The 23325-nt window shown below is 36.5% G+C and overlaps 1 protein-coding gene across 1 annotated transcript in view; it reads left to right on the top strand.

The window, feature by feature from the left end:
• LOC148673185 (integrin alpha-2-like) overlaps positions 1 to 23325 on the top strand; it is a 51725-nt gene that overhangs the window by 20755 nt on the left and 7645 nt on the right. The window contains exons 4-24 of the mRNA XM_088629520.1: positions 142 to 233; positions 865 to 976; positions 1347 to 1474; positions 1910 to 2058; positions 5255 to 5405; positions 8222 to 8387; positions 9862 to 9938; positions 10921 to 11059; positions 11399 to 11544; positions 12127 to 12270; positions 12626 to 12829; positions 14426 to 14556; positions 15946 to 16109; positions 16621 to 16772; positions 17836 to 17946; positions 18333 to 18418; positions 19201 to 19330; positions 20897 to 20986; positions 21660 to 21736; positions 21826 to 21909; positions 22662 to 22764. Of these exons, the coding sequence (XP_088485646.1) occupies positions 142 to 233; positions 865 to 976; positions 1347 to 1474; positions 1910 to 2058; positions 5255 to 5405; positions 8222 to 8387; positions 9862 to 9938; positions 10921 to 11059; positions 11399 to 11544; positions 12127 to 12270; positions 12626 to 12829; positions 14426 to 14556; positions 15946 to 16109; positions 16621 to 16772; positions 17836 to 17946; positions 18333 to 18418; positions 19201 to 19330; positions 20897 to 20986; positions 21660 to 21736; positions 21826 to 21909; positions 22662 to 22764 (2636 nt within the window). The remainder of the gene's footprint in view (positions 1 to 141; positions 234 to 864; positions 977 to 1346; positions 1475 to 1909; positions 2059 to 5254; positions 5406 to 8221; positions 8388 to 9861; positions 9939 to 10920; positions 11060 to 11398; positions 11545 to 12126; positions 12271 to 12625; positions 12830 to 14425; positions 14557 to 15945; positions 16110 to 16620; positions 16773 to 17835; positions 17947 to 18332; positions 18419 to 19200; positions 19331 to 20896; positions 20987 to 21659; positions 21737 to 21825; positions 21910 to 22661; positions 22765 to 23325) is intronic.

Genomic DNA, 23325 nt, shown 5'->3' with positions numbered 1-23325 from the left:
CCATTTGTTTTTCTGTGTATTTAATACCAATGATAATAGACCTCACTGAGAAAAAATAGCACCGTAGGTAAAATAGGTAAGTCATTGTGGAAATGTAAATTTGTTATTTGTCTTTGTATAAAGTTATGCTTCTTTTTTCAGATCAAGTATCAATCCCAGTAGTTACAGAAATAAAAACCAACATGAGCCTTGGACTCACTCTTGCTCGAAAGGAAAAAACAGGGAAATTATTGGTAAAGTAAATATGTTTTAAAATGATCTCCTTTTTAGAAGTATCAATTGCATTTGTATTATACACTCCAAATTTGCAATAGCCATGACTTGCCCTTTTTCGATCCACTCTTCTTATAACACATCATTGGCACCCACAGCCTTGTACCAGAGGTTTAACACTGATTGGAGAGCAGGCATGTGCCTCAGGCTTGTGCCACAGAGGTCACAGAGAACCAAGAGAACCATGTGCAAATAATTCCTATGTACCCTTAGAGGTGCTCAGTCCATTGTGAACCACCACTTGAAGAGTAATGGTCACAGCAGGCTAGTGACATGACCCAGACTCAATCCAGTGATTGTAGCCTGCACTTGGGCACATCACCTGGGATGCCCCTCATTGTCTCCTTTGAAATAGTTCAATAATAAGTTCAATTTAATTTTATTTGTTGTGGGAAATGTTTTGTTATTCTTTTAAAAGACAAAACAATTAAGAATGTGTTATTGAAAACACTAGGCTCACCTAGAAGCATTTTAATACATGAATGACTTCATTTTAAACTTACAGATCTTTATTTGTTTACATTCTAAACTGTAGGCATGCCTTTTTCAATGTTTTGTCTCTCACCTTACTTGTTTTCCTTTGCAATTCAGACATGCGGCCCACTGTGGGCTCAACAGTGTGGAAGTCAGTACTTTGCCCCTGGAATCTGCTCTTATTTAGATCCCAACTTCAAGCCTCAGAGCTTCTCTCCTGCACTTCAGCGTAAGATTAATTTCAAACTTATGTGTGGTTTTTTACTTTTTGAAAAACTACCAGATATCATTTCCAGTTTTAAATTTCCATCAAAGAAATTCATAACAAAACAGACCAGACCTTCCCCAGAAATTGGAACTTGTTCAGAAGCATTTTTGAAGAAAAATATTTTTCTTTGACTACCAGACTTGAAGAGAGTTTTTTTTATTTAAAATTTATCGTGTCTATGTAAAGCTCAAAGTTGGAAATGAAATGTAAGCATATGGACATTAATTAATGAATTCATTGGCTCATACTGACTGAGGTGTTATTAACCATTCAATACATTTAAAGTCAGCTTCCCAAAAGCTGATTTAATTATTTTCATTGTGTTTTCCAGAGTGTGGAGGTCCAATGGATATAGCAATTGTTTTAGATGGGTCCAACAGCATTTGGCCTTGGCCTCCTATCCAGAATTTTCTTAAGAACCTAATACAGAACTTAAACATTGGTCCAAATGATGCCCAGGTTAGTGCTTTCGCCTAGTTTTCAATATGTAGATTAAATAACACAACTGTACCTAAGAAAACAAATGTTTTGAATTTGTGTTTGACACTGTAACCTTCACTGAATCATTACTAGTTGGCAGTTTCACATCATGTTATTTTGTGGATGAATCAAAATGGTTCAAAGAGAATATTAATGTCAGGTAATGCATATCCCTGGCAAAACGTACTGTATGTTTATCATTTAAATATTTATCCACAAAATATATGTAGGCAACTTTGTGTATGTCTTATACAGTACCTGTAAAAGGGCAGTGTTTCTTCCTTTTTTTAGTTGGTTACCTTGTAATAATTTCTCAAAAGAAAATGAAATTTCATTACATGCATTTTCTCTGATTCCTGAATTTACCAGACCACCAAAGTGGTTATAGAGTAATTTTCACTGTTTTTTTTTCAGGTGAGCATTATACAATATGCAGTCAACCCATCTTTTGAATTCAAATTGAATCAATACAAGTCCAAAAAAGAGATGATTGATGCTGCCTCAAAAATAGACCAGAAACTTGGAGACCAAACAAATACATTTAAAGCAATAGAGTTTGCAAGGTTGGCACATTGATCTTTACTTACATTTAACGATGACTCTCCCAGCATTACTTTTGTATTAAAGTATTAATCATTGTTAAAGTTTCAAGGACCAAACATGACTTTTTTTAGCTTTTATATGGATGATGTGTCCTTTCTAAGCTTTGCTGATATGAAGTGAATTTTACACATTTTATGTTGTTTTTCTCGTTTGCCATACTGTATACACCCGTACCTCTTTAACATTGTAATAACATAGTAATAAAAAAACACTGCTTACCTAGTTAGACATCATTAATCATGCTTTTTGTGTAATTACACACACACTCACAATTGTCATTTTATCATTGACCCTTTGGGGTCAATGAAAGTGTTAATCACAAAAATTCTTACAAAAAGTAAGAGCACACACCATAACGAACGACGCACGAAGCAAAACACGGTGAACTGTTTCACACATGTTTCTTGTGCCACTCTGTAGGCTCTGTGCTAGCTTTCACCCATACTACTTAATATAATGTACTACATGCGAACAGTCAATATGAAATAAGTCATATGATGCCTTCCTCTTCACTCTCTACATTTGGTGGAGGCTTCAGAAATTTCTTCATATCGCATCTTCTTAGTTTTGAAGTTGTCTTTCGTTATTCTAAATGTGGGTAACAATTCACATGCTTTGTAGTATCATATTTTCATAAAAAGAACAGAACAAAATATGTCAGCTGTACAATGAAAACAGAAATAATAAATATATAATAAATGAAATAAAAGAATGATTGTTTAAACATGAGTATTTTAAGATGTGATTTAAAACAAAGAACTCAGGAGGACAGAAATATAAGGGCAAACACTGAATTCATGTTCTTTAAAGTCAAAAACAATATCCTAATGTCTATGTGACATTAAAATGACATTATGTGAGTTAAAAGTGTTCTGAAGATAAAAGTTATTTTGGTAACACAATGGAGATGCAGCTCAAAGGTTACCACAAAATTTGGGTATGAGAAATTTCAAACCACAGATAGCTATTTTTGGACTATCCACATCAAATGCAAAAATAAAAATAATTGTATTTTGTGATGTGAAGAATTAAGTTACATCGCCTTAGTTATACCACATCCTGTCACATTCAGAGAAATGTGGAATATGAGCCTTAGCTCAGCAAAAGCTACACTAAAGTTCATCATATCAAAATCCAGTAGAGCCTGGTTTGAGACCACCTCCAAGTCTGAAATTCTTTAACAACCTTGAAGGGCTGTTTTGGTGCTGTAGAGCAGCCTAAAACCTGATTGAAGAGGTTAATACAGTTTATCAAGAAATGGTTATTTAATTGTGCTGCCACAACACGTTACAACTGTTTTTAGTTTTGAAATATGCCTCCAATTGCCTATGTTGTCAGTAACTTGTTTGGACAGCAGCGATTTTAAAGTCTGGGGGCGCAGCTCCAGGACTGCAGAACTTGCTGATGTTGACAGCTATAAAACAGGAATGAAGAAGGAAGAGGTGTTACAGCATACAGCAAGAGAGAATGTTAACAGTAAAATCCAAATGAAACACTGAATGGCAGGAGCCTGCCTTAATTTATCCCTCCTGCCAAGGCTGGTACCCCCAGTGGAGAGAGAGGCTTGCCAGATACAGGAGAGACTCCCATTTGTCACGGGTCCAGAAACTCTCCAAGATTTCCTCGACTCACATCCCCTCTCTTTCCCTGGTGCTGCATGATTGCCGTGGGCTCATAACTTCAGCTCTCCTGTGCTAACAGCACGCTGCAGTGGTCACCTATGCTGATACACTCACACATACAGAAGCAGATATGAGCAGAATGTCCACAACTAGTGCCTTATTCATTGACAGGACTTTTTATGCATTATATTACCAGCAACTCTGGCTGTCTTACTCCAGAGTTGTCCTTTCTTCCTGTTTGGACTCAGTGTTATTATATCTCTGACTCAATGGCCTCCCATTGCCAGGTTACACAGTCCTTAATCCCCGTCAGAACTCCCACCTCAGACTGAAGCATACTGTACTTGCTGGGAACCACACTCATAGTCCAGTCCCAGTTCAAAAGTTCGGTGAGGGCAATAATGGTGAAATCAGCCCCCAAAGTAATGGCTACAGGAAGCACAATAGTCAAGAGAATAAGGTCTCTTATAAAACTACAGGGCTCTATATCCATTACAATTTACTTGTAAAGCCAGCAGTACATTTGCACATTAAGATTTTTATTGTCATTGTTGCCATTATTTATATATCTGAATGATATGAGAACATTACTCCGAGAGAAAACTGAAAAGGAATGATTCATGTTTGAGTGCTCTGTAAACAATAAAGGAATATTACAACAAATGTGATCAGAGACAAGTTATCCTGCACTGAAAACTACCAATCACTCAGTTTACAGTTTTCAATGCAGTCAACATGCAGAACTGCTTTGAAAGAGGGGTCATTTTGTACATTCTAGCAAATGAGAAGCACTGTGTGAACAGGAAATGAGTAAATTTGTTTTCATTTATGCATAATTCAGTGGCTGTTACAGAGTATGTCTTCCTATCACCAAAAACAAAAAAAATACACTGCCTTGCAAATGTATTTACCCTTCCATTGATGCAATTTTGTTGTATTACAAATTATGCATGCACTCTTTTAAAGTGAAAGATTTGAATTGGAGCTTGACCACTCACACTGAACACTTCTATGGGTACAAAATGTCAATAGCAAACATTTGAGCATTTAAGAGCTAAAACAGATTTTAAATTATATTCTAAATAGAATACTATAATAACCTGTGATTAAGAACTCAGATGGAGCAAAAAAACAACAAACACAGTGGTCATCTTGGACCACTGTAAGGAGTTACTACTGCAGGTCTTTTTTATCTTATTTTTATTACAAAATGCATATTCTGCTGATTGAAAAAAATAGCTTGTATTTCACAAAGGAAATTCTGGTGAAGGTACTCAAAAGGGATCTTAAAATGTGTTAATAAAAGTGTATTATTTGCTTTGGAATTAAAAGTATGCAGAACCCTCTTACATTTCAAAACCTTATTTTGTATGTTAAACTATAGTGTCTGTAGTTCATTTTCTACTTTAAAAAAATCTAAATGAAAAACCTTATGCCTAGCTGATAATGTTATATGAACTCAATTTCAAATGTTTTTTTTTAACCCAAATACATCTTATACACAGTTTGAAATTGTTTATGGTGTCTTTGATAGGTCACAAGCTTTTTTGCCTGGAAATGGTGGACGTCAAGGGGCTGCAAAAGTGATGGTGGTTGTGACAGATGGAGAATCCCATGACAAGTTCTATAGAGATGAATACATTGAGAAATGTGAGAGAGACAAAATCACCCGGTTTGGAATTGCTGTAAGGAGACATTTTTCTGAACATTTGCTTTTGTTTTAATGGCACTTTGTGTGACAGAATCCGAGGATGTGCTGTACCAACAAAACAAAAATAACTTGGTTTAGTGATAAATTGAGATAGGATCAATCTAAGATTGTTTTTAAATCAGTGGTGTGGTACATTGTACCACAAAAAACTGAAGTAAGATTAGTAAATCTTAGATTAAGCAGATCATTTGAAAACAACTCAGGGAGAGAGGTATGGAACTCATTCTATTCAATCATCAAGAAATGAAAGGTGCAAGGTATCACCGAATGACTGCCTAACTGAGCAGCCAAGCAAGGAGGAGGCCGATAAGGGATGCCACTGTGACCCCAACGACAACTTTGAAAGAGGTAAAAAGATCAGTGGCTGAGATGGGGAAAAAGGTGCATATCAAAAATTTCCTGGTTACTTCAAAACGCTGGCCTGTCAAGCAGAGTGGGAAACCCATCTCATTTCTAACATGGTGTTTGTATCTAGCAGAGCACCAGGGTGATCCTGCAGTAGTGTTTAAAAAGATTATCTCAGCGGAGAGAAAACTGGAATTTTTTCATCTACAGTGGTGTGAAAAAGTGTTTACCCCTTCCTGATTTCTTATTTTTTTGCATGTTTGTCACACTGAAATGTTTCAGATCATCAAACAAATTAAAATATTAGACAAAGATAACACAAGTAAACACAAAATGCAGTTTTTAAATGAAGGTTTTTATTATTAAGGGGAAAAAAATCCAAACCTACATGGCCCTGTGTGAAAAAGTGATTGCCCCCCCCCTGTTAAAACATAAATCAACTGTGGTTTATCACATCTTTGGAAAGCTGAGTTCAATTTCTCTAGCCACACCCAGGCCTGATTACTGCCACACCTGTTCTCAATCAAGAAATCACTTAAATAGAACCTGCCTGACAAAGTGAAGTAGACCAAAAGATCCTCAAAAGCTAGACATCATGCTGCGATCCAAAGAAATTCAGGAACAAATGAGAAACAGAGTAATTGAGATTTATCAGTCTGGAAAAGGTTATAAAGCCATTTCTAAAGCTTTGGGACTCCAGCGAACCACAGTGAGAGCCATAATCCACAAATGGCAAAAACATGGAACAGTGGTGAACCTTCCCAGGAGTGGCCAGCCGACCAAAATTACCCCAAGAGCGCAGCAACGACTCATCCAAGAGGTCACAAAAAAACCCACAACAACATCCAAAGAACTGCAGGCTTCACTTGCCTCAGTTCAGGTTAGTGTTCATGACTCCACCATAAGAAAGAGACTGGGCAAAAATGGCCTGCATGGCAGAGTTCCAAGACGAAAACCACTGCTGAGCAAAAAGAACATAAAGGCTCATCTTGGTTTTGCCAGAAAACATCTTGATGATCCCCAAGACTTTTGGGAAAATACTCTGTGGACTGACGAGACAAAAGTTGAACTTTTTGGAAGGTGTGTGTCCCATTACATCTGGCATAACAGTAACACAGCATTTCAGAAAAGGAACATCATACCAACAGTAAAATATGGTGGTGGTAATGTGATGGTCTGGGGCTGTTTTGCTTCTTCAGGACCTGGAAGACTTGCTGTGGTAAATGGAACCATGAATTCTGCTGTCTACCAAGAAATCCTGAAGGTGAATGTCCGGCCATCTGTTCGTGACCTCAAGCTGAAGTGCACTTGGGTTCTGCAGCAGGACAATGATCCAAAACACACCAGCAAGTCCACCTCTGAATGGCTAAAGAAAAACAAAATGAAGACTTTGGAGTGGCCTAGTCAAAGTCCTGACCTGAATCCGATTGAGATGTTGTGGCGTGACCTTAAAAAAGCGGTTAAGGCTTGAAAACCCTCCAATGTGGCTGAATTACAACAATTCTGCAAAGATGAGTGGGCCAAAATCCCTCCACAGCGCTGTAAAAGACTCATTGCCAGTTATCGCAAACGCTTGATTGCAGTTGTTGCTGCTAAGGGTGGCCCAACCAGTTATTAAGTTTAGGGGGCAATCACTTTTTCACACAGGGCCATGTAAGTTTGGATTTTTTTTCCCCTTAATAATAAAAACCTTAATTTAAAAACTGCATTTTGTGTTTACTTGTGTTATCTTTGTCTAATATTTCAATTTGTTTGATGATCTGAAACATTTCAGTGTGACAAACATGCAAAAAAAAAAGAAATCAGGAAGGGGGCAAACACTTTTTCACACCACTGTAAATGCAAAGTGTGAAATTTGACACAGAACATTTCCCAGTCAGTACCATCATTACAGTCATACATTCTTCTCACAGATTCATGTTATGGAGATGCTTACAATCAGCAGGGACTGGAAAGCTTGTTAGGACTGAAGGGAAAATAGGCAGAGCAGGAAAACGCTAGAGGAAAACTTGCTTGAGCTAATCTGCAGTGCAGTGGTGAAATGTTGCACCAAACTGGTGTACAAAGTTGTTAAAAACTTTCCCCAAAAAAACTTCCATCAGATATTGAGGTCACAGGTCTGAATACTTCAGACCCAATGCAATCAACTTACACTTGATTAAAATTACTGGTGCATAAGATATATATTTTAATCTTGTGAACATAGGGTGTGATATGGATTAAACATAAAATGTGTTTGCACTTTGGTGCAATATGAATAAAATAATAAAATGCTATCTTTAATTTAATCTGGTTTAGCGGTTAATTAATGTCTATGTAATAAAGCCATAAAGATCAGGTCTGTCCATACATGTTTTTATTTGCTTGTTTTTATTTTTTGTTCATATTGATTCCAGTCATGTTTTAGCCTTACAAAATACCTGTATTTCTGGTTCCTTTTTCTAGGTCTTAGGATATTATTTAAGAAATGACATTGACACCAAAAATCTTATTGATGAAATCAAGTCTATTGCAAGTACCCCAACAGAGAGGTACTTTTTCAATGTGTCAGCTGAAGAAGCCCTCTTAGAAATTGCAGGGACCCTTGGAGAACGAATCTTTAATATAGAAGGTGAGTGAAAATTAATGACTCACTAAAGGATTTCTGGAATTTCGAGTACATTTTAAAGGGGAACTACAGTCCCAATTTCTTGGACCAGTTATTGAATCTCAGTATTAAATAAATTCATTGACAGTTTAGAAAAAAGCAAATAGCAAATTTTGAATTCAGCACAAAATTGTGAACTTTGTGTAAGTACTGCAAGTCTCCATGTTGTTGCAAACCCATGGGCAAGAGTGGGAGTTCCTGTGAATTGTGACATGTGCGGCCCTTCCTGTTTAATAGTCAGTGTAATTACTAATGTAATGCAATGTATCGTATGACCCTAACCCTAACAAGTAAGGCTCATTTATCGGTAAAACCATCTTGAAGTCGAGAGCAATATTTCTATTTGGCGTAAAAGAGACGTATTCACCAGCCTGCTTCTTTATAATGTAATATGGCCACTTCAGGTCACAGGTTTTTTGCCTCATTGTGAAGCGTATAATATGACGCTATGCATATCTGCAAATTTTAATTTTAAGTAAATTGTTAAGTTATTGTGTATATTTTACTTTTGAAATGCACTCATCAATGCTGATTGTTTCTAACCCAAAAATATAAAAATAGCATTGCAGTTCCCCAGTGGTTAATTACTGAAAAAAAACAGTAGTAGTTATATTTTGATGGGGGGCAGTGGTGTGACTGCCACTTGGGCACGAACAGGTATGTCCAGCACTCTGGACATGCCTCTTTCATCCTATGCTGTTCTTTCTGCAGTTATTGCACCATCTTCACATCTCTTTAAATATGCAATCAGATCCAGAATTGATTCTACATGTATAACACTCTCCCTTTATCAGGGATTCGCTGCAGCCATCAGTCTGACTTCACTCTCACTTTTTTTAAATAAAAATGAAAATGAAAATGGTTGTATACTCCTCCAAAGCTTTCTTTAGACAAGAACCAGAGAGTGCAAATTCAATTGCAGCTTAAACTTTCCACCACACACCCTCCCCCCACTGCAATTAAGCAACACGTAAAGAAAGCACTGAACACTCCAGAGACAATTTGTTAAAAGTATAACTTGCGTGTTGGGTGGGATTAAAAGCAGACCCTTTTGCACATTTCATTACGTGTTTCAGTGGCCTTTTTAATTCTAGATTATAATTATAAATATATATACTGTATATATGATTTCATTTTAAAACTTGTTTTTACTTCTGCCATTGACAATATTCACGTTTGCTAACACATTTATGTTAATTCACTATTAATATTATTAATAATAACTTCCAGATTGCACCTAAATTGAAACATTTATGAACACATTTGTGAATGTGTACCTCTATAAAAACTGAAACATTTGTAAATTTTCAGGCACAAAGATGGTTATTTATTCCCACTGATTGCCCTCTATTTCATCAGGAGCTTGTATTGGAAACAAAACAACACAAATGTGAAATCAAAGTCGCATGTTATTAACTGTATTTTATTTCTTTACTAGGAACTGGAAAGGCTGGCGAAAATTTTCAAATGGAAATGTCACAAGTTGGATTTAGTGCTCACTATTCCAACAAACAGGTAGGATAATTTATTATCTGTATAAACAACTACAGATTTAAAGCAGGGACTTTTTTTACATTATGCTTTTCCCATTAATATGACTGTTCAACATATTCTAAGATTTTTGCATTAAACTTAATAAGTTATAAATACTCCTTAAAAATAAGTTGTGCTTTTCAGAGTATTACCTTGGTACAATTATGTAATGCAATTTTATTGATAACCTAAGGCATTTGTAGTATTGATAACAATGTAGGTGTGATTTTACTTCCTTGTTTTGAAATTAAAAATAAAATATATACTATCAGAAGAGGCCACATCCACCAGTATGTAGCCAAATATCAGTCTGGACTTTTGATATGTTTCATTTTTAAAGGAATACTGAAGCATGTTTTTTTTCTTAGGAGCATGCTTAACAGTTTTCTATTGGTTAATAGAAAACCGTTGGCTTTGGAGTATACTAAGAGTTAAAATCTGACATTACTTAATCAAACAAATGTTTCTGACTCAGATCATGCAAGGAACGTATGAATGCTCATAGCTAAATTGGAATTGTCGGCATTAATCATTTATATTTATAGCAGAACATATAACAATATATATAATTATAATTAGAAGAAAAAAACTTAGTTGAAGGAAAAACCCTCTTTCAGACAAAATATTTTTAAAAAGAAGAAGGAAATGGTGAGGTATCATTCCACTTTTAGATGTGTCTAATATGTTCAAGGACACTCCACAGTACCATACTGTGATCTCAGACTCCCAACAACTGTGTCCTTTAAAGTTAGATACCTCACTACAGTGAGGCTGAATCTTAAAGTCTTGTACTTTAAAACTACACAAGATCATTGAATAAGTATTGGAGTATGCATTACTTTAGATTATTTTACAATATTTCTTAAAATAGAATATCTCTTAGAATATAGAAAAATTATGATTTAAGTAATGGACAGATATTCTGAGTCTCCTCACTATCACTATCAGTCGTCCTCCTCCACAGGATGTCATGATGTTAGGTGCTGTAGGAGCCTATGCATGGAGTGGAACTGTTGTTCATCAAACTGCCCAGAAATCTGACATTTTTCCCCGGCAAGCATTTGAGAAAATCCTTGAAGACAGAAACCACAGCTCTTTGCTTGGTAATCCCCTTATTATTAAGTCTCTCTTATTTATTTTTCATTACTTCGTGATATTACTTTGAATACAAAATGTAGTGTAACCATTTTGTGCTATATACTGTACATGTAGCTATTTTTCATTATCATTCAGAAGGTGACATGATGTTTAAAAAGGAACATAATTCAGATATATGAATTCTAGAGTTTAAATGAAACTTTTGGTTATAAAAAGTCAGATTTTATACTAGATTAGAATTTATTGAAGTTATCATGTTGATTGAATTCATTTTTCATGTTTGTCCTGTGATTTGCACACTTTTTCCGTGATACTTAACTGTATTTGTGTTATTGCTTGATCAGGCTATTCAGTGACCACACTGACTGATGGCAATGCTGAGTACTATGTTGCTGGAGCTCCTCGTTCCAATCACACTGGTCAAGTGGTTGTTTACAACATAGACAGTCAGCACCAGCCTAAAGTTATAGACTCACAAAGAGGAGAACAGGTGAGCAGATGTTCCCCTTCTTCTTGAAAAGATTGTGCGTGATCTTTTTCTCCTACTCTGTCATATACATCATATGATATACAGTAGAATCTGCAACTCCCACATTATAAAGAGTGTAATGATAATTTACAGTATATTACTTGGCTGTGAAAGGCTGTAAAAATAACAACAAACAACACGAGATGTTCTTAGTTCATAATGTGAAAGATTGTATCATCTGATAATATATATCCTTATTTTCTCATTGTTTATAAGGCATTTTGGCACTTAAGGCAATTTGTAAGAGGACAAACTATACAAAATGTATGCTTTCCTTTTTTAAGATTGGAGGATAGTTTTAAGATCATACAAGAATATGTTTTTAAAAGTTAAAGCCAAAATAAAATGTTAAAAAAGGATTAACTGTAACACTGCAGAAATATACAGTATCCACAACATGATGATAATATTCTGCAATTTGATTACATTTTTTGTAGTTGATATTGTTGGATTAAGACAATCTTGGGTATTGAAAGCTTACAGCATCAAAAACATACCTTTTGTAATTTTGTGTGTGAACTTTAATTTGTTTTTATTTCCCAGATTGGTTCCTATTTTGGTAGCGTCCTGTGCTCAGTGGACGTCAACAGGGACTCCAGAACAGATGTGCTGTTGGTTGGTGCTCCCATGTATATGAGTGATTTGAAAAAAGAAAAGGGAAAGGTGTATGTCTTCTCCGTTACAAAGGTGAAGCAAGTAATTTTGTTTGCGGTCCAGACCTATTTTAGAAAAAAGAAAGTACTTCATGGACTTTTTTATATTCCTTGTGGCTATCATGTTTCTTCACTGCACTGTCCATCGGCAAGTGTACCCACTCAGGGAAGGAAGCGGTCAAAAACAAACAAGCACTCGATGTACAGTACATAGAAGAAATGTCATACAGTATGTCTTACACATGATTTAATGCTTAACACATCATAGAGCACTATATATTGAGATGTACATATTAAGATTTTGTAAAAGAGTTGCACTTAGTGTGTTAATAAAAACTGTTTTTTTATTTTTAATTAATGATTGCTAATGTTCTTGTTATTATTTCTAGGGCATTTTAAGCCAGCAAGGCTTCCTGCAAGGACCATCAAGCTTTGAGAATGCTCGCTTTGGTATGGCCATTACTGCTGTTCCTGACCTGAACCTAGATGGATTCAATGATGTTATAGTGGGGGCTCCATTAGAAGATGATAACAGGGGCGTCATTTACATATACAATGGAGACCAAATAACCATACGGAAACAGGCTTCACAGGTGAGGGCTGTGTGCTGAATAACTAAGCTTTTTCAAATTATGTCAGCACAGTATTCTAAATATTCTGGATTTAAGGAACCAACTTCTGTCAAGTTGACTTGACCTATTGAATTAAATTACCATTGATGATAATTAGTCATTTTTGTTTCATTATCTTTAGAGTACAAAATATTGCTTTTCAAGAAAATTGGAAATTGCTTTAAAAACAGGCCTTCTCCAGTTCAGCTCAGTGCCATTCTTGGTCCCTTTACTTTATTCATTAAATACTTGGGACAATTTTATTGTAATGAATTCAATAGCATTCCATCCTCATCCAATTCAGTGTCGCAGGGGAGCCAGAGATAAGGCCTGGACGGGACTCCAGTCCATCACAGGACACACAGATACACAAACACAAACACACATATGCTTAAATCAAGGCTAGTTTTTCCAGAAGCCATTTTCTTTCACATCTTGGATTGCAACTACTGTATGAACCCCTTGACTGCTTGTGGGGGAGCATGAGGATGTGTGGGCAGATTTCCTTCCAAGCACTTGTCTTCTTACACATCACAGCAGGGTCTTCCACACATTACTGCAGGGTCAGTGCTGATTGGAGGACAGTCGTGTCCCTCACAGACAGAACAGCCCTGTACTGGAGGATCGTCTTGTCCCTCACAGACAGCACAGCTCTGTACTGGAGGATCAGTGCTGATTGGAGGAGTCGTGTCCCTCACAGATAATACCGATCTGTACGGGAGTATTAGGTGCTGATTGGAGGAAAGGAACATTTCCTCCAATCCCTACAGGATGATCAGTGCTGATTGTAGGCGAAGCATATCCCTCACAGACAGCAACTCAGGCCTGCAACCTCCCCAGAGGCTGCAGGGAGGCGCTGAGTCTTTGAGAGCTGAGAGATGTAGTATCAGTTCTTCTTTTTTTTTCTGAGCTATATACCGTAGCTTTTTTTGGAGGGGTGTGAAATCACTCAACTCACCCAACAATAGAGCATTTATGCAAGCTATGGTTATTATAAACTATACAAATACTTGTCTTCTTACCCAAGGTGGGGCTATTTTGTGGGAAGTGCTTTCCCAAAATCAGAATCTTCTCCTCCGATTCAGTTTGAATATAAAATTATTTAGGAGAAATGACATCACTTCTCTAAAACCAAATTTTTAAAATCTCACAAATTAAAGCAAAGCACTGCTTTTAGCAAAACTAACGGGCATAAACCAATGAATTAGGAGGCGCAGTTTGTGCTGTTTGTCCAGGGTTAAATTTAATGGGCTGAGTCACTCCCCAAATAAAAAAAGTAATATATCTCAGAAACAAAAAAGCCCAATTTAATTTTAACAGCACAGATTAACGTGTTGGGAGTCATTGCTTCTTCAAGGAGCTTTTAGATAGCCAGTCATGTCAACTCATGGGAGGTCATGCAGATTTCACACAAACAGGTACTGTATCTGAGGCAGGAATTGAATACATGTTGCTGGAGTTAAATGCCCTAACACTGTGAAGCCCTTGTTTGCTGGTGTAACAGAAATAATATTTAGTTTTGTTTTTTTTCTCTGCTTTTGTAATGTACAGTATAACACTGCAAATGTTTGTTTTCAGAAAATATTAGGATCTGAACTAGATCCAAAGTTGCAGTACTTTGGTAGGTCTCTTGATGCCTATGGAGATTTGAACGAGGACACAATCCCAGATGTGTCTGTTGGAGCTTATGGGAATGTGATTCAGCTCTGGTAAGTTACTTAATAATAATAATTGCTTACACTTATATAGCGCTTTTCTGGACACTCCACTCAAAGAGCTTTACAGGTAATGGGGACTCCCCTCCACCACCACCAATGTGCGGCATCCACCTGGATGATGCGACGGCAGCCATAGTGCGCCAGAACGCTCACCACACATCAGCTATCAGTGGGGAGGAGAGCAGAGTAATGTAGCCAATTCATAGAGAGGGATTATTAGGAGGCCATGATTGGTAAGGGCCAATTGGAAATTTGGCCAGGACACCGGGGTTACACCCCTACTCTTTTCGAGAAGCGCCCTGGGATTTTTAATGACCACAGAGAGTCAGGACCTCAGTTTTACATCTCATCCGAAGGACAGCGCCTGTTTACAGTATAGTGTCCCCATCACTATACTGGGGCATTAGGACCCATATGGACCACAGGGTGAGCGCCCCCTGCTGGCCCCACTAACACCTCTTCCAGCAGCAACCTTAGTTTTTCCCAGGAGGTCTCCCATCCAGGTACTGACCAGGCTCACACCTGCTTAGCTTCAGTGGGTTGCCAGTTGTGAGTTGCAGGGTGATATGGCTGCTTATTATTTTTCAAATAATACTTCTGTGCTTATGTTTCTTGTAATGTCATTTGCAGTTTTCTTCAGTGCACATGCTGCAAATGCTGTGAGCTGCTGCTTTACAAGGGTGTTAAATGATATTTACCAGATATTTCAATTAGCTTCCATGAATTACAGGAGCTGGAGTTTTTCTTAGCTTTTATTACAGAGAGCAAGCAAAGAGAAGAGCAGCGTCTGAGTTTTATATTACAGAGCTACTGTAGATCATTTCAGTTCCAGTATTGTGACTTTTGCCAAAAAAGTTATATTGACCAATGAAATGCTAACCCATGTGTTAAGTGGTGTTTTATCCATGTAGTCATATGAAAGATAATGTACTGAGAGGCATTGAAAACAAATTAGTATTGAATGACAAATTAGTATTGGAACCTTTCAAGATTTTCAAGATTCTTCAATATTTCCTTATTAACCATATACAACAAGTGTATTGGAATGCTTACATGTTCAGCTGTACTCAATAACATTAAAGAAAGAGAAAATAAAAAAATATTATTTTTTTTAATCAAATACATTAAAATAAAAGATGCACAAATGACTGACATGGACAATAAATTCTGACAACAGACATTATAATATAGCCAAGCCAGGACATAGTGCAAACCTATAACATTTGTTGTGTTTTTAATGCCACTTAGTAATATATATGTAGCATTTCCAAAGTACTGTTTGTTTATTTCCAATGTCTTATACATAGTCTTTATTTCAGCAACTGTGAGTTCATGCAAAAAGGCTACTTACAACATTTAATCATGTCAATTTTATTTTAGGTCACGAAGACTAGCCACAGTAAATGTAAACACAACTTTCACACCCGATAAAATCAGCATTCTTGACAAGAACTGTGACATAAATGGGAGAAAACTCTTCTGTTTCGACACCAGAGTGTGCTTCAGGGCTTTGTTTAGTCCCAAAACACCCATTGGTCCTGTAGGTAAGAGCACATTGTTCTGACTTTTTGAAAGGGATAACATTGTTTATCAATGTTTATATAAGATATTTTTTTCAAATAAACTTCTTGTTAATCAATCAAAAACATTATAATAACAGAAGCAAGGTTACAAACGAGAGGAGGCCATTCGGCCTATCAAGCCCATTTGGTAATTAGTAGCTATTTGAATGAAGGATCTCATCCAGCTGCTTCTTTAAAAAAACTAGGGTATTAATGACAACAACATGGCTGGGTATCGTGTTACATGCTCCCACAGCCCTTTGGGTAAACAAGAGCCCCCTGTCTTCCATTTTAAATGCACATCCACATACTGTAGTTTCCAGTTGTGCCCTCTTGTTTGTATTTAACTATTTATTCACACTGTTCAGATCACTACAATAGTCAGCATTTTATCTCACTCCTGCTCTGTCCTTGGTTCTTTACAATTAAATTAAATTAATTAATTAAATTAAATTTTATGTTTAGACTCTCAAAGCATTCCTTTCCTTTTTAGCCATACAGTACAACTTAACACTTGATGCAGATCTCCAGTCTACTCGAGTGAGTTCAAGAGGTTTGTTCCTCAAAAACAATGAACGGCTTTGGCAGAAAAATGTTCACATTCAGAGTGAAGACATTTGTGAAAAATATACAGTATATGTTCAGGTAAGTGAAAAAATAATTTTACTTAACTGTGACAAATAATATACATTAAATGTTCTGTTCTAAGATGCCTTTGAAGTGGATGTAGCAGGTCAGACTATAAAGAGGCTGTGTGGGAGTTAGGTAATTGGTGGTGGTTAGGTACACATTCTCACATAGGCCTAATTAGTGGTATTTTGACGACAGTGTGAGTTTGTGGTGATGAATTTGATAGGAGTCTGGGTCAGGAGTCTTTTTTTTGTATATCTATTGAAATATTTATTTATACCAAATAAATGCACTGTTCAGTATTTTGCTGCTATGAGTTTGTATATGTTCGGTTCACTACAGCCACCTTAGTTAAGGGTGGTGTTTGCATATTCTCCCTGTGTTCACATAAGTTTTCTGTGGTTCTCCAGTTTCCTCCAACCTGCCAAGACATGCTTGTTAATTGGTGTGTCTAAAGTGTACGTGTGTGTATATAATTGTACTGTATGTCTGTGTCACAGAAGCACTGTGATAGACTGATAATCTTGCCACACTCAGTCTTATCTAGCACCCTTCGATTAGAGGAATGGCTCTGGCTTGTCAAGACCCTTTACAGACCCTTTAGACCCTTTCATACAATGCATAGGTGGTCACCCAAGATAAAAACACTAGATTAAGACTCTCAATCAATGTAAAAAATAAATTAAGCTTTTTTATCATTCACAAGAGCATATAGCCTTTATATACCTCAAGTTGAGATTTCTAAAAAAAATCAGCCCAGTTTCTCATTTCAGATTCAAAGGTTCAGTTCACTCACTCAGATTCAACAGTTCACTCACAATTATATCATGAAATCTAAGGAAGTCTAAGAATGTGAGTCACAAGTACTTTTGCGAGATTTATTTTCACAATATCTATTTATTTTCGATTCTGTTTCTCACTCTCACACATACAGTATACCATGTCTACCTATCATTGAAATAAAGTGTTGATGTGCATGTGTTATGCAATTTGCAGTTCATAAGTAAAGACGTTGAGCACAGGGATATACGCTAATTTCAAAATGAGTAAAATCATTCTCTTTTTATAAAAAAAACAGGAGGCTCCTGACGTTATGAAACCCATTGGTGTCCGAGTTGACATTGCTCTTCAGAATCCAAATGGCAACCCCGTGCTCAATGTATATGCACCCAGTGCCTGGGAGTTCTCTGTGAGTTTTGCTGGCGCTAACATTTTGAGTAGAAAATTTTTGGTTATAAGGACTTCAAACTATGGGTTTAAATATTTACTTCCTTATAAATACTGAATAATGTTCAGTTAGAGATCATTGGAATCATAAATAGGGAACTGTTCTTTTTTATTTGTGTTATCAACTGTCTGTTCAATGCAGAATGAGTTAAAACACTTTTTTACTGTTTGTCAACACTGTGTTTTACATTTTTAAAGAGGAAGGAAAGAGAGGTACATTTGTAGTGACAGAGTTGCAGTTTTGTCAATGATTTGTGGTATAGACACCTTTAACACCTAATTAGTTTATTAGTGTATCATCTCCATCTAAATTGTAATCCACACAGTATGTTTTTTATGTGTTTGCAGATTCCCTTTTCAATGGATTGTGGAGTCGATGAATTGTGTTTATCAGACCTCACACTGAATGTGAGAAAGAAAGATATGGGCCAAAGGTTAAGCCTTTTCCTGTTTAAAAAAACAAACGTTAATCCCAGCTCAATGTTAAGAAGTTATGATGTTTTCTCTGAAGTTCTTATTATTTGTTTTCTTCAGTTGTTATCAATTGTTATTCTGGACTATACTGCTTGTTTCATTTCTCCTATCACTGGCACATAGTTGTACACAAAAATCAAGTGATGGTCAATAAAAAAAGCCTAATTTATTCGCTATTTTTTACAACTTTTAAATCAGAGCCCTCTTTTAAAAATGTCTTGGAAGGCAATCAGTTGTGTATAGTTATAAATAAAACTCACAAGGCTTATGGTACAGACATAAAACACAGGATATGAAATGAAGTAGGATGGATGTAAGTTCATTTGTCATTTGAGATGGAAAAACAATTTTTGCAAAGGATCTCTTAAAAAAATTTCAACCCTCTTAACTTTTGTAAAACATTGCCGTTCACAGTTCACAAATATTAAGATATTTTAATGACCCCGTTCTCTCACTATGAGGGGACCTTTAGGAAATGTGACTTTTTTTAAACTAAAAGGTAGGATGAATAAAGTCTGATAGAAATTAACCATTCTAGAACTTTGTAGAAACCCGATAAAACACAAATTTGTAGAGGACAATGAGGGAAACTGGTACAAGTACAGAATTCAGATTCCTCAAGCCAAACTGACTGGATTTCTTCTGACTGAACAGTGAAAGAGAAACCTTGGGACACATTATATTTCTAGTAAGAAATATACTTCTTGAGTCAATACAACTTTGTGGTGCTTTTGTTTTCTAGCACTTCACCACTGCTCGTGAGCTCCAAGAACAGACGGATCTCTTTTGCAGTGGAAGTGGAAAATAAGAAGGAAAATGCATACAATGCAAAGATCACTGCCACTTACTCCAAAAACTTGTTCTTCTCTTCGGTAAGTCAGACCGTGCAGGAGGAATACTCTTCATGGTTTAGAATTTCAACTCTTTAAATGCAAATATTTTTTTTCTTTTAAAGCACATGAACTATAACCTTTTTTATGTAAGGGTGCATCAGATAAGACAAAGACTATTGACAGACTTTGGCTGGGGCCATCCAAGGACATTCTTCTTGTTAAGCCACTTCAATGTAGCTTTGGCCTTGAGTTGGCCTATTTGTTGTAATTCACTAAAAAGGAGAGTGTACCTAGACAAGTCCACTACAACTTGAGATAATTTTAGTACAGTGTGTATCTAAGCCACTTTTTGAAAAGAATATTAATTGTCATACATCTGTATTGTCAATGTGGCAGGGAAGGGCACTGCAGAATGTGTTGACAAAACATTCTCACAAAAAGTTTGGCATGTGGAACCATGATCATTGACAATACAACAAGAAGGTGAAATCTGATTTTTATTTTAATAGAGCTCTTAACTACACAAACTACACCAATATTTTATTAATCGGACCATTTTAATAGATTTTTGTTGTTAAACTGTTGGCAATTTCATTTAACTTCACAACTTTTAATTTTAAGAAACTCTAATGAAGGACAATTTTATTTTAATTAACGGACCAATTATGCTATTGAGAGTTAAGGTTGGATGAAATTCTGAAAACCCTGTGTCTCCTTTTGTGTCTTTTGTGGGTTTGAAGCATCCTGGAGTGGTGAAAGAATAGACAGAAATGTGGATTAGGATATGACGTCTTTTTTGATTTGCCTATTATTTTTTCATATTTTTGGATTCACAGTTGTGCTCTTTCTTTTTCCATGCTTCTCATTGTGAGGGTGTAATGGGCGAAGAAATCATTTGCATTATGTCAAAGTATTTATTTCTAATCTAAATTATGGTAGTGGTATTACTACACAGTGCCCAGGAAATGTATGCTTTTGTGATGTTTAACATTTACTTGACCAAGGCAGCTCATCAGGCTAGAGCTCATCCCACTTCGTATAGTGTTAAATTGACTCAAAGAGCATTACTCTCCCCTTGATCCCTTCACGTTAGCCCAGATGTTTTAGCCACTACTACATTCTGACCCCTACTCTGTGTGCAACAGTATTAAATGTATCCATAAAGAGGTTCCCCATGGGGTGGCATAGTGGCGCAGTGATTAGCATTGCTGGCTCACAGTGCTGGGGCCCTTGATTCAGTTTTGGACCTGGGGTGCTATCTGCATGGAGTTCACATGTTCTCCCTACGTTCGCATGGGTTTCCTCCAGGTGCTCTGGTTTCCTCCAACTTTGTAAAGACATACTGGTAGTTAACTGGCTGCTGGAAAAATTGGCCCTGGTGTGAGTGTGTGCCTGTCTGTCTGCCCTGCAATGGACTTGCATGTCATCCAGGGTGTATCCCGCTTTGCGCCCCTTGGTTGCCTGGAGAGGCTCCGGCTCCCCCAAGACCCTGTATTGGAACAAGGGGTTAGATAAAGGATGGCAAGTGGAGGTTCCCCATGCCCAGTCCTTACCCATGTAGACTGCATTTAAAGGAACAACATCTTACCAGCTTTTGCATTACAGACTGATGGCTCTGGGGTAAAATGCACATTGGAGACAACAGAAACTGTATCCTGTCAGGTTGGATACCCTGCACTTCTGAAAGGAGAAAAGGTGAGTTTGTCATCACCTTTAATGCCTTTTAATGCTTCTAGAGTAGTAGATAAGCGAATAAATGAAAATAAATACAATAATTGAAGTCCCTGGCAACATATATGAGTTAGTTTAAAATATGGTCAATCAATAAAAAGAGTTTGATTGCTCACATGCAACCTGTACCTCACCTTAGGAGCCACCACTGTTGGAAAGTAGTGACTGAAAGTATTTCTTGTATTTTTAGATGAACAAGAGTGCAACTTACATAACTGTCACGGACGTCCAAAGGGACTAACCGTGGAGAGCAGGAGAGAGGAAAAAGACCCATATGTGTAGCGGCGGAACGGGAAAAAGGCCCGTGCTCGTAGTGCAAAGAGTTCAGGAGTGCCGTATAGAAACCTATGCCCTCAGGTAGCGGATGTGGGGCGACCTGGTGCTAGGCGGGTCTCAGGACATCCGAACGTCAATGCTGAGCGAGGGCAGAGTGCAAGACCTGGAAATATATAGCCCAAGAGAAAGAGAGGGACCGGAAGGACAGCAGGCAGGAAACTAGGGACAGGACAGAGAAGGAGCGCCCTCTGGCTGCAGAGGGTGTGACAATAACTTTATGACAAAGCTTTCAGGGTATTGAATATGAAAGTACAATTGATCTACACACAAATTAATCAATATTTTTTATTTTGTTAAAAAGGTGTCATTTGAGATCACTTTTGATTTCAACTTCGATCAACTGCAGAATGTGGCTTATGTGAACTTTGTGGCTCTAAGGTAGGACCTGTAATGTGCCGCTATTTCTTTCCTTATTTCTCTTTAGTGTAATTAATAGTTTAATCTACTTTTCCTTTTTTCTCCAACAGTGACAGTGATGAAGTCAATCCTACCGATAATGCAATGAATATCTCCTTTCCTCTTCAGTATGACTCTGAAATTATTTTGACTAGGTATGTTGACTTCTGTTAATCAATTGTGCCCCTTTACTATTGTACCAAAACTTTGCTACAAAGTCAAATATTCTTCACATTTGTGTATGTTATTATCTTTTTAATTAAGTTTATCTTACATTCATTTTAACTTTAACTTTTTATATAATGAGCTTAAGTTATTTGTGTGACTATATTTTGAATTTTAAGAAGTATTAGATAATTAAACACTTAGAATAAGTTTTTCAGTGAACTTATTCAAGATGATTTCTTAAGAGCTTTGCATCTCCTCTATAACGTAACCCATTGTTAACATAGTTGATGGAATGCTTACCTGTACTGTGTAGTACTGGTACAAGGAAGTGCCCCTGAGATAATTAATCCCTTACAGATCAAGTGGAGAAATTAGGTTTACTTCACCAGTTGAATTCAGGGGGAAATTTAAGAAGGGTAGAGCCCAAGGAGGAATTTAGCAGTGACACATGGGGTAACACCCCCATTCTTATGAACAGTGCTCTGGAATCTTGGTTACTGTATCAATGGGAACAGCTAACTGCTCACCTACATCCCCACAGAAGGATAGACAAAAAAAAAACAATAAGCTTTCATTCTTCAGTTTGTTTCCCAAAATAATGTTAATTTGACTGCTTCCTAATTTGCTCCATAAAGCATGGTGTCAAGTATCAAATTAGCAATCTTATTTCAGACTTTTACCACTGTTATCTCATCCTCATAACTCCCTCAAAACCTTAGTTTTGTTTTCTTTTTTTCAGAGATACCAATATAAATTTCTATGTAATAAACCAGGATAGCCTAATACAAACTGCAGTGAACAGTTTTGATGATATCGGTCCAGAATTCAGCTTCACACTAAAGGTTAGTAATAAAACTTTGTCTTATTATCCATTCATTATAAAACTAAGAAACAAACAAGAATGTGGTAGTTCCAAGTTTCCATCCAATTTAGAAATAAATAGGAAATGCAAGAGACAAAAACATCAAATTCGCAAGGGGTTTTGTGAGTATATAAAAGATCTATTAAAAGTACTGAGTGGAAAATAAAAGGCATCAGTTAGTCTGTAACACTAGTTTTATTGTCCATTCATTGTGTGGTTGTACTGAAGCAGTGGTGTACATGTATGATATCTGAATTCCAAACGTGGTACCAGATCATACAATACATATACCTAAAGCATCAACATATACCAATATATGTGTTTATATCCAGTAAGATATACATCTTATAAGAATCACATTTCAGGTTTATGAAAAGATCGTGCAGTCCCTTATGAGACTAAAAATTATGAATTCCCTGTTTTTTTTTGTTTGTTTTTTTGTTTATGGAATATTAACTATTAAACATTAATTTGGGGAGCAAAAAAAATAGTATTTAACAAAACCCTAATTCCACATAAGAATACATAATATACAAAATGC

This window comes from Lepisosteus platostomus, chromosome 4, assembly GCF_059453375.1.
Source record: "Lepisosteus platostomus isolate fLepPlt1 chromosome 4, fLepPlt1.hap1, whole genome shotgun sequence".
NCBI classification, from domain to species: domain Eukaryota; kingdom Metazoa; phylum Chordata; class Actinopteri; order Semionotiformes; family Lepisosteidae; genus Lepisosteus; species Lepisosteus platostomus.
This window is presented reverse-complemented; position numbering and strand designations above follow the sequence as displayed.